Genomic DNA, 11,642 nt, shown 5'->3' with positions numbered 1-11,642 from the left:
GAAGAGATCACAGGGGCCATCAGCCATCAGCCCAGCCCCCCTGCCAAGCAGGAAACATCATTAGAGCACACATATGGTTGTCAGGCCTTTGTTTAAAAGACCTTCAAGAAAAGGAGATCTTTCAATGATGATGTGAATTCAAGATCCTTGACATCTGTTTAAGATAAAAATTTAAGATTAAACCATTTGTTTTGGAGGGCAATAGGGCGAGGTGAGCTGGTAATTAAGGTTCCTTGTTGAGACACATGTAAGATATATTACTACTTATTTGTCATTTATAGATAGAAGAATATATATCTTTTTGTTTCCCATAAAAGGGCATGAGGAAATTGGTGTATCTTTTGTGATTGGTTCTAGCAAACAGCCAATAGGAATTTCAACCAGGCTGATTGGACAGAGGCAGCCACAGGAGGAGCAAGGGGGCTGGATTAAGGAAATATAAGTGCTGGCCAGAATGGCAGGAGGCCAGGCCAGAGCTTGGTAACCATATACCACTGTGCCTCTCATTTATTTGTCTGACAAATAAATTATTATTTTAATTTCTCTATTGCTGCGTTGAATATTTCATTCCAGCTAAGCGTTAACCACAAGCAGGGTGCTACAGATCTACGCCAGAACCTCGTATGTCTGCCCCTCCCCTTAAAGCTCTCTTTCTGTGGCCCTTCAGATGTTCCTTAACTACAATTCCCATCATCCCTGACCATGGACCTAATGGGATAAGCATACCTAGGTGCTGGAATCACATTACAGGTTTTGGAGAAATATGGAGAGGATATGCTATTGTAGTGTTGCTTCATTTTATTACTACAAAATTGTTTTTGCAGAGTTTGACTTTGAAATGCATTTCTGTTTTCTTTCTTGTAAACTGCTTTGAGCATGTTTTTTTATGGGAAAGCAACATGAAAATAAAATTATGAATGAATACATAACAAGGTGTTTATGAAATCAATCTCAATAAAGATTCAATAATCTACTCTTAAGATAATATTTAGGTGCCACTATACACCGGTGAATTTAACACACACTAACTGTCCCCAGAAATTTTGGCAGTATTGGGGATATGAAATGGACCAAATGAATATGGTTTGGATAAAGAATTGATTCTATATTTATAAATAACTGCCAAGATGTTTATTGCAAAAAAGGGGGTAATATTTAGAAGAATTAAATAATGATTTATGGTTAAGTCAACTCTAGTTCATAGCTATTGCTGAAAAATCAACTCAAAAATCAATGTGTACTAGAGCACACACACAAAAAGAAAACGGTGCATTTTCAATTATGTGGCAAAAATTTATTACAGCAATGTTCAAAGAGCTGCTAAATATGCTACTATTTGCAATTCATTCATTCATTCAGATTTATATAACCCCCTTCATCGTAAGATTTCAGAGTGGTTCACAGAATAAAGTACAAGATATGAACAAGTAAGTAATTAAAAACAAAACAGCAAAACTACAATCCCTGCTTACTGAACTAGATGGGCCTTTGGCCTGATCTAGCAGACAGGGTCTGCTCATGTTCCCTGTCCACTTTCCTCACACCACAAACACTTACACAGTTTTACCAAATGCTGTCTTATTCCCCTTGATTCTTAAGTAAATTGTCCCAAACGTCATCACGCCTTGTTTGGGAGCTGCCCTGGATCCCCTCAACCTTCTTGCTGCCCCATTCTCCCCCCTTTTTCTGCTGTTCAAGATTGCACTGTCCTCCTGCGGAACTTAAAGTTCCTTCTGTGGAACTTGAAGGCGATTAACTTTGATTGGAATGTACCCAAAACATCCACACAACAAAAATTATTCGACAGTTTTAGATTTTAACACAACAGCATCAGCCTTGAATGTATGTGGTAAAGTTTGTGAACTGCCTAAAAATAGGTAGTTTCTGAACTGCCTAAAAATATATGTTCTCTCCAGTTTGCAATAATGCAATAATGGAAGAAATAAAGGACTTGGTTTCAAGAAATTCTGGCAGTTGTCAGCTTCCTACAGATAATTAATAATAATAATAATAATAATAATAATAATAATAATAATAATAATAATAATTATTTGTACCCTAATGTGGCGATCACACAGGGTCCCCAGACGTTTGATGGTCTATTGATCCCTGTGCCACCACTGTGATTGCTTTCCCGCTGCCACCAACCCATTTCTCTCGGGTACACACAGAGTCCAGACAGTTGTCAACATTAAATCAAATAAGCAAGTTTATTTTATAGCAAGTTTATTTTATAAGCCTTAACAAGTTTATGGTTTCAGATAATTTTTCTTGTCAGTTTCTATATCGGCCTATATCTTTCCTAATAACTGCTAACTGATTATCCCAACTGTCTATCTGACTCCTCCTATCAGTTTCTCTCACTCTCTCACAACACAACTCAATCAACCAACCCACAAACATATCCTCCCTCTTCCTTCTCCAACTCCCAACTGACTTCCCAACAACTCCAACTCTAACTCTAACTCCTCCCCTTGGGTTCCCACTAGCTAATCACTTCACACTCATTTAACCCTTTCCTTATGACCCACCTAGGAGGCAAACGCCACACCCACCCATCTGACTGGGTTGCCCCAGCTACTCCGGGTGGCTTCCAGCATATACAAAAACATGGTAAAACATTAAACCTTACATAGCTTCCCTATACAGGGTTGCCTTCAGATGTCTCCTGAAAGATATATAATTTCTCATCTCCTTGACATTCCACAGAGTGGGTGCCACTACTCAGAAGGCCCTCTGCCCTCAGAGAGCTAATTGCCCCACTCTAGGGGTGGAAAAAACTTCTATAAAAAGTCAGAAATTAAAAGGAAAAAAACCACTATGGAAAATCATTTAGATTTTTATTTTTTGCTCTCCAGTGCCATCCTGAGCCCAGTTTTCTGAACCGGGAAGGGCGGGGTATAAACAAATTATTATTATTATTATTATTATTATTATTATTATTATTATTATCTGGTGTTGCATGTTTATAACTCATTCAAACTTGACTAATGTAGCTGAGTTCCAAGTGTCCCTTCAATTTGCAATGCTCGTTAAGCACTAGTGGACCCTCCTCAATCAAGACCAAGCTAATGGTGATTCAGTATCCAACTTTGGCTGCCCTCCAAAAGCTTAACCACTTTGCCAACTTTTTCATCTTTTTGAACTATGGCAGGACCATGGTGAATAGCTTGATGAATTCTGACTCAGTGTGCGTCAGTTGTGAAAAAGGGGAATGCCATGTTAGGTATCTTCATCTCTTATTGGAAAGCAAGAGAGACCAGTATCATAATGCCATTATCTTGCGAACCACCCTTAGATCTTCAGATGAAGGGCGGTACAGTGGTACCTTGGGTTACAAGCACCTCAGGTTACAAACACTTTGGGTTACAGACTCCGCTAACCAGGAAGCAGTACCTTGGGTTAAGAACTTTACCTCAGGATGAGAACAGAAATCATGCAGCAGTGGTGTGGCGGCAGTGGGAGGCCCCTTTAGCTAAAGTGGTACCCCAGGTTAAGAACGGTTTCAGGTTAAGAACGGAACAAATTAAGTTCATAAACAGAAGTACCACTGTATATAAATTTAATAAATAAATAGCAAAATATTTATACAAACCATTGCATCTGACCACACTTGGAGTATTGGTCACCTCACCTCAAAAAATTGTATTGTGGAGTTGAAAAAGTTTCAGAAAAGGGCAAACAAATTGATCAAGTTGAAGAAAGGTTACAACATCTGGGGCTACTTTGAAAAAATGGGGGGAAGGGATCAAATAGAGAAGTAAAACATTCTTACAAGTGTGGAGAAGTGTATCTTCTTACTCTTTCACCATAGTAGGATGTGTTATGTACCCCAAAGCCATCCCTGAGCCAAAACCAGGGTGACGGCCTATGAGATATAAGAGTCTGCTCCTACCTGACAGAAATATTTATTCTCCCTATCCCAGGCAGCTTTCCTACCTGACAGAAATATTTATTCTCCCTATCCCAGGCAGCTTTCCAGAAGCATCTCAACAGGCACTATTTGAAAATGATACAAGGCTAGAAAGGTATTTAGGGAAATGCAATGGAGCAAAATATCCAAGTGCACTATTTAAATAAAGTGCTCCATATCTTTCACTGATACGTTTTCTGACCCGTAGTTCTCTGCTTCCTCTTTGCTTTAGCGCTTTAACATATATAAGTTAAAAACATATCAATCTGATTTCCAACCACGTGATCTGGTGGGTGAAGTATGTTCATGCCGTAAGCAAATGTCATATCCCAGGCATCAACGAAGCCCACCTTCAGATCCCGAAAAATGTCCTTTAGTGCAAGGTGCTGGGCATAGCCATGGAAGTCTGCAAATATTTCTTGTGCTATGGACACCTCCCTGGTGTTCTCTGCTTTGATGATGACTTTAGTATCTGGGCTCCTCAGGAGAAGGCGCTGGATGGCTCCCCGGGCATTGATTGCCCTTCGGATGAAGAGCTCGATGGGGAAGGGGCGGAAGTGCTGGCCCAGACCGATGACAACCACTGTGTCTTTGTCACCTGCCACCAGGTCAATCTCCCGAGCGACGTAGTTATGATCTCTTACCATATACTCAGAAGCAGTGACTAAAGGGTGGTTGTGTTTTTTCCACTGGATTTGGATGTTTCTCTCCATGTCCACAGCGATCAAATTCCGGTGCTTCCCAGCTCCATGGCTGTCAAGATATTTAAGGGCTAATGTGGGAACAGACATAGAATTAATCCAACTTTCTTTGTTCATTGACCTCTCAGAAGATGCTGAGCTATTTATTTCTGAATTACTAGTCTACTCTCTTGCATCTGACGGCAAGGAAGAAGTAGGACTTGCCCATTCACGAGGATAGGTGAGGCAGTCATTTCAGGTGGCAGAACTGGTTTCCTAAACAGAATTAATGCAATAATGTCTGGAAGATGGATGTTGCAGGGTTGTTGTTACTATGTTATGTAATTTTAGGTTTTCATATTGTAAACTGCCCTCTGATCCTCGGATGAAGAGCGGAGTAGAAGTGAATTAAATAAAGAATGTTCAGGGCACAGAAAAGGATTCTGGCTTACTCAGAAATAGGAATGAAGCTGGCAGCAAAAGCTGCGCTGTGGTTTTATCTAGGTGAGAGAACTTACTATTGACTCTCTTCGTGAGATACTCGATCCATTGCCTCACAGTTGAGTCTCCCAGGAGGTAAATTAGCTTTCGTTCCAAGCAAGTGTTAATCCGCTCTGAAGTGTTGAATGTGGACACACTGCAGAACACAGGATGCCACTGGTTCTGCCAGACAAAGCCACTGGGAGATGGGGAGTTCATCCCAACCTCGCACTTCTCACTTGCCATAGTCTTCTTGCCTGAGAAATGGAAATGAGAGATAAGCAGTTTCCACTGAACTCTGTGACTGAAGCACAGTTGTGGGGGAACCAGCATTCTATAGTCTGTGGGGAAAGTCAAGGTTCCAAGGCGGAGGAGGAAGGAAATAAGAAAATACCTGGCAGAGGCAGCATTTTATTGTTGCCTATTAAGTCTGCTCCCGGCAAACAATATGCCAGTTCTGAAGCCAGAGTCATTTTCCAGGACTCTGAACAGCACAGAACAACAATTTATTTCTTTATCCTAATTATTTGGCCAACTTCTTTTATCACAAGAATTTTCAGAGGGCCTGAAAACAGCAATAAAGAATAAAACCAAAGAGAATTCAAAGCCAACAAGTCTCAGCTTTAAAAAAACAACGGAGCAAATATCTTTAAAAAACAAAAACAAACAAAACAAAACTCAAAGATAAACCAAGATTTATCTACAGCCTTACCAAGGCACACAAAAAATTGGGCGGGGAAGAGATATGTAGGCCTGGGTCAGCAGCCTGGATGAGACTCAGGAAATAAGATTCTTAGGGATGGATGGCACCAAAGTTGTGACAACTTAAACTAGGAAGGGGACAAGCAAAGGAGGATGCCCTCACCCCAGTGCGGATCCCCTTTATAACATATACAGTACAACAAGATAATGACCCACTCCCCACAACAGTATCAATATGGCTAATATGACCCAACAAGTCCTACCCCAAACACACAAACAAACCACAATGCAACCAACTGAACGCAACCAACCAAGCTCTAATCTTTTGAAATGGCCATAAAAATAAATTTATAACTAAGAGTCCTACCCTTATGATGCTGACACAAAAACCATACAAAAACACTGTGCAATAAAATGAAATAACATTATCCTTTCCCTCAACCGCATGATGACTATTGCAACAGTTTCTCATACTGAAAGCAAATGAACTGTGAAAAAGACTCTACGAATCAAAAGTGGAGATGCTATGCATACTTCTCCCTGTTTATTTGTTTGTTTTGCAACACACACACACACACACACACAAACTTTTAATAAAAAATAATTGAAAGGAAGTCCAACTCACTTCCACAAGCTGCAACGCTAATGTCCCCAAATGCCTGCGGGATCTCAGCTCCAGTGTTGGACCTTCAAAAGAGAGAAAACATCCATTACGAAATCCAAGTCAGACTAGGTGTCCTCCTAAGAGGACTAATGGCTTCATCCCATCTCCTCCTGCACACACCTAAATGGCCTCTATGGGAAATGGAAGCCTTGCATAGGTGGATCATTGTCCGGGGCTGGGCAGATGAGGAGGAGTGGTGGAAACTGCCTCCCCATCCCGACCCTTCCAGGGAGGAGGAAGAGGAAGACAGTATAGATTTACAACAGTGGTTTGCGGAAGGTCACAGCTCAGAGGCAGATGAGGGAGAAAGTGGAGAAATAATGGGAGAGGAGGAGCAGGCAGAACCGGAGCAGCAGCTGGCTGACACATTATCACTAGAAAGCCTTCCAGACCCTCCATCTCCCAGAACACGGCGAGCCTTAAAAGTAGGAGAGCAAAGAGCTCAAAGACAGAGGGCACTTAGAGGAGGTGATGATAATGACAAATGAGGAAGTGGGAGAGAAAGGGGTGGAGATTCACTCAGGACGACGCCATTATCCAAGAAGCTGGGTTCTATAGCCTCTCTCTGTAAAGTTTGAAATAAAAAGGGACTAAGAAACTTTCCCTTGTCTTTATACTTTTCCAGGCAAAGAGCCGGGAGCCACTGACGGCATCCTGGACGATTGTGATCTAACAAGACAATTATTGTAGTGCCATGTTCTTATTAGATGCAAATGGGAAATTATATTGAAATGTCTCAAGGGCAGACCCCAGAGTGTCTTCACGCCATGGAGAAAGTTGAGGTTAAAGTGTTACCTTGGTGTAATAAAAACCAATTAAAATGGAGTCCGAATCCAACTCATCACGGAGCAGCTGCTGTAACTATTTGCCTGCTTATTCAGACATATAACTTTTCCTGTGTGGTAGATTCAGAGTATGTTACTTCAGTAAAAAAACTGTTGTGATGGATCTTTGTCTCTAGTGGTGTTGAAAAGTAAAATTAGTGACTGGGGTGTAAGAAAATAAGGGAACACACACACTGGAGAGCCAGTGTGGTGTAGTGGTTAGGAGCGGTAGACTCGTAATTTGGGGAACCGGGTTCGCGTCTCCGCTCCTCCACATGCAGCTGCTGGGTGACCTTGGGCTAGTCACACTTCTCTGAAGTCTCTCAGCCTCACTCGCCTCACAGAGTGTTTGTTGTGGGGGAGGAAGGGAAAGGAGAATGTTAGCCGCTTTGAGACTCCTTAGGGTAGTGATAAAGCAGGATATCAAATCCAAACTCTTCTTCTTCTTCTTCTTTCTTTTAAATTCAGATTTAGTTGTTCTGTTTTCAATTTTCCCTTTCATTCTTCTAGTTCGCCTTTTGGATCATCTCAACCCCCAGCTCTACCCCCACACATGGTAGCCAAGTTGAGCATGTGCATTTCCCACCCCCCATTGGTAGACTCCGACTACCGTGTCCATCTGTGCCCAAACAAAACAGCAGCAACTGGGTGGGGTGGGGTGATGCATTTCCTTTTTTGCACTAAAATTCATTTTGCTGGTCAGCAGCAGCCAATGAGTTTTAATGACACATAAGATCTGATTCTGTGATTTACATAGGATTTTAACCAAAAGAAACAATGGAGAAGGGAGGGCAGGGGAAGCTTTCAGACCCATGATAAGAAATTGATATAGAAAATATGGATCAAATGGAAGTGTTGATGAGCCCATAGACAATCAACTTGCCCTGTTTGTATATACTACCAGCACCTCACACAAACACATTGCTGAACTGAAGAAAAAGAATTAAAGAAAGAAAGAAATCCCTGGGTCTCAGTGCAAGTGAAATAAGGGAAATGTTTACCCAGTTATGGCAAGCACAGGTGAAAAAGCACCTCTGTGCAAACTTTGTTCTCAGCCAATTTTGTTCTCAATACTCATCCATCTCAGGCATATTTCTGATGCCTTCTGAATGCCCAGGAGCACAAATGCACAGTTCAGAACTGTCCTCAGGTAAAGTATTTGAAGATAGAACAGAAAGGAACATACCTGTCAAAAAGTCTCTTTTCCAGGGCTGTGAGATATGAGATGGGCTTGTTGTAGGACTTCAGCGAAACAAGAGCTTCACAAGACACATTCTTTGGTTTCACGCAGTAGAAGGACTCCTTGTCTCTCCTGTCCAGATACTCACACAGTTCTTCTTTTGTTGCTATATTAAAACCACAGTCGCTGAAGACATCCAATGTTCCTTTTAAAAACCTGCCCCTGAAACCTATTTTGTTGTAGCCTCTCTTCCTCGCAGCCCACAATGCAGAAACGCCTTCACTGGGATTGATAAGCCGGAGAGATGCTCTGACTTTGCCCTCCCAAAATAAAGTGAAATTGACCAGGTACGTCCCATTCTTATGGTCCTCAATATGCCCAGATGCTCCGGCCTTAAGGCTTGAAGAATAGATCCTCGCTTGTAAGAAGTCTCCTCCATACTCCTTTCTGTTCCCCAAGTGGTTGTACAAATCCAGTCGAACTATCAAGGGATCTCCAATGCAATAAGAATCCTTGGGGTTTAATATTGTGGCTTTGCTGTTCTTGGCACTTGTGGTGGTCATTATATCCTTGAAAGTTACATTGGGCATCAGCTGGTCTAGTTTTTTGAGAACACCTCTTACATCTTTTTCTTCCCATTCCATCCCACTGTGGCTTGGGAGTGGCGAAGTCCTCCTTCGGTTATCTTTGATTGAATAAGTTTTTTGTTAAAAGAACCCAAATACCTTAAACACACTTGTGATACTAAATAATACAATGACATTGTATTGTACATTATTCGTTATATTGTACCACAAAATTCCATACCTGCTGTTTACATTTCTCAAAGCCTAAAAGGTCTCTATCCAGTTATCGACTAGAGTTGTCTGTTACCACTTTACTGGGGTGGGGTGGGAAATGTGCCTTCTTTATTAAAATAATACATATGCTTTGCAACATGGTTTCAAATGCTCTCTGATATATTCCTTGAAATAATGCCTTATGTGGTTATGATTTTTTTTAATAAAATAAAATCCTTACCATCTTCTGTAGCAGTATGAATCCTTTCTGCTTGCCCCATGAGACCTCCAAAGATGGCAATCTGGAGCAATCAGTGAGAAAGAAATTATTACAAGCATTCACAAGGAGAGAATGTAGCTCAGTAGTATGTATTTTCATGCAGAAGCGTCTGGTCCCATTCTGGACTTTCCAATCTCAAAAAAGGATCATATAGCAGCCGTGTGAAGGGAAAGACTTTAGATTGAGATCCTGGAGAGCCACTGCCTCTCAGAATTGGTGATATTGACCTAGAATAGATGGACCAATAGTCTGACCTACCTAGCATGAGAAAGTTTCCTACAAATACTCTGCAGGTATTTAAGAGATTTTAAACCTTGAACCAAAGGTTTCTACTGATTCTTCCTTTATCTCTGCTCAGTTTTGGTGTGTTTTTACCCACTAGGCAGTAAATGGGCAGCTAAAGCCCTAGTTAAAAGGGTTTAAGAAAACTTTGTTGATAAAACAAGACAAGCAGCTTCACGATAGTACCAATCGCTCAATCTCTCTTTCTCCATCCTAAAAACATTTTCAAGTCCTTACTAACACAATATTTGTTGTAATCATTTCTCCAGAGAAACATAAAACTATTAATCAATTATAGACCTTTTTATGTACCACTTTCTTGGTTGGCCAACCATTTTTTATATATACTGGATACAGAAAACGGGGTGAGGATTCCAACCTTAGTTTCAGTTCTGTAAAAAGTGTAGCTGATGATGATAATTGCTCCCAGTGCAAAGACCAAGAATGCTGCTGGTTTCATGGTAGAAATGAAATGTGCTCTGGTCATCTCTGTGAAAGAAGCAGAGGGGTTTCCCATCAGTCACCACCACTTTTTATTTCTAGTTTTCCACAGAACTTTGCACCAGAAGCATATTCAACCGGATCTTGTTGGAAACCCGGTGAGAAACTCTTAGAACACTAGCATATAAATATTACTGTGACAACAGGAATGCAATGAATAGAATAGCGGCTTTTCTTTGTTGTATTCTTGCAGACTTAGGGTACAATCTTTGTATTTTCTGCAAATCAAAAAAGGAAAGACTTACTTTGGGGGTTCACATAGAGAGACTTTATCTTCTTCGGAGTGGAAACAACATCACATCCCCAGGTGAAAAGAAGTCCCCTGCCACCTTCACAATATCTGAACCTGCCAGGCAGTTGGTGCTGAAAATGGCATCAGTCAAGAGGGTGACTCAGGAACCAGTACCTTACCTGAAATGATCTGTATAATTATCACCGTGAATGGAAACAATGCAGGGAGTGCAGGATCCAAATGGAACTGGATTTTGAGCAAAACCAATGACATAGGCTTTGTTGACCTAACTCTTCGCAGCAGCCACAAATAATAAGGAACGCCTCTGGAGCTGAATCTCCTTTGGCCACTTAACCCCTTGTTCACCAAGATTGTTCTCCTATAGCATTTTCTGTAAGCTTCCCATCTCTTCCAGCCTGAAAGCCTGCCTACCTGCCACATAGCACGGTCTGCTCACACATAGGGCTTCCCCCCACCCCAGTCCTTGAGCCCAGGAACTGGTTCCATTCCTGAGAACAGAAAGGAAAGACGGAGCTATTTTCAGAGCATGGCTCACAAATTGCACCCAGCCTTTGGAAACCGTAATGACAGTTCACTTTAGAAGTGGGTGCTAGAGAACATTGTAATGACCCCAAAGTCTAAAGTCTCTTTTGCATATGGCAGGGTGGCCTAATTTGCCTAGCCAACAGGAACTTGATGCTAAACAAGACCACATACACACCATACATTTAAAGTGTCATTATACACCTTAACAGTCATGGTCCTCACACTGAGAATCCAGGGAGCTGTTAATGGGGTGCTGAATAGTAATAGTAATAGTAATAGTAATAGTAATAGTAATAGTAATAGTAATAGTAATAGTAATAGTGGTAGTAGTAATAATTGTTGTTGTTGTTGTTGTTGTTGTTGTTGTTGTTGTTGTTATTTACTGAATTTATATACTGCACTATATCCAGAGGTCTCAGGGTGGTTCACAGAAAAGATGAAGATGTGTGATTGTTCAGAGTTCCGAATGTGTCGTTCAGAGACCACTATCCCCCCCTACAGAGCTACAATTCCCCAAGTGAAGTAATAATCAGTTCCTCCTTCCAGCGAACTTTGGGAATTGTCACTCTGATGGGAACT

At 41.2% G+C, this 11,642-nt stretch overlaps 1 protein-coding gene across 2 annotated transcripts; it reads right to left on the bottom strand.

Moving 5' to 3' along the window:
• Window positions 1–4,049: 4,049 nt before the first annotated feature.
• LOC307203725 (NXPE family member 4-like) lies at window positions 4,050–10,728 on the bottom strand. 2 transcript variants are annotated; one of them, XM_079954763.1, is made up of 7 exons: window positions 10,531–10,728; window positions 10,164–10,273; window positions 9,464–9,524; window positions 8,450–9,128; window positions 6,401–6,462; window positions 5,112–5,330; window positions 4,050–4,685 (listed from the first exon to the last, which is right to left on the bottom strand). In XM_079954763.1, the coding sequence occupies exons 2-7, from the start codon at window positions 10,269–10,271 to the stop codon at window positions 4,150–4,152; spliced, it is 1,665 nt and encodes a 554-aa protein (XP_079810889.1). In that variant the 5' UTR covers window positions 10,272–10,273; window positions 10,531–10,728; the 3' UTR covers window positions 4,050–4,149. The 2 variants fall into 2 exon arrangements, with proteins under 2 accessions (XP_079810889.1, XP_079810890.1); XM_079954764.1 differs by lacking the exon at window positions 10,164–10,273.
• Window positions 10,729–11,642: the final 914 nt, after the last annotated feature.

Source organism: Podarcis cretensis, assembly GCF_951804945.1.
Source record: "Podarcis cretensis genome assembly, chromosome: 15".
NCBI classification, from domain to species: domain Eukaryota; kingdom Metazoa; phylum Chordata; class Lepidosauria; order Squamata; family Lacertidae; genus Podarcis; species Podarcis cretensis.
Note: the sequence above shows the minus strand (reverse complement) of the source record. Positions and strands in the feature narration are given on the sequence as shown.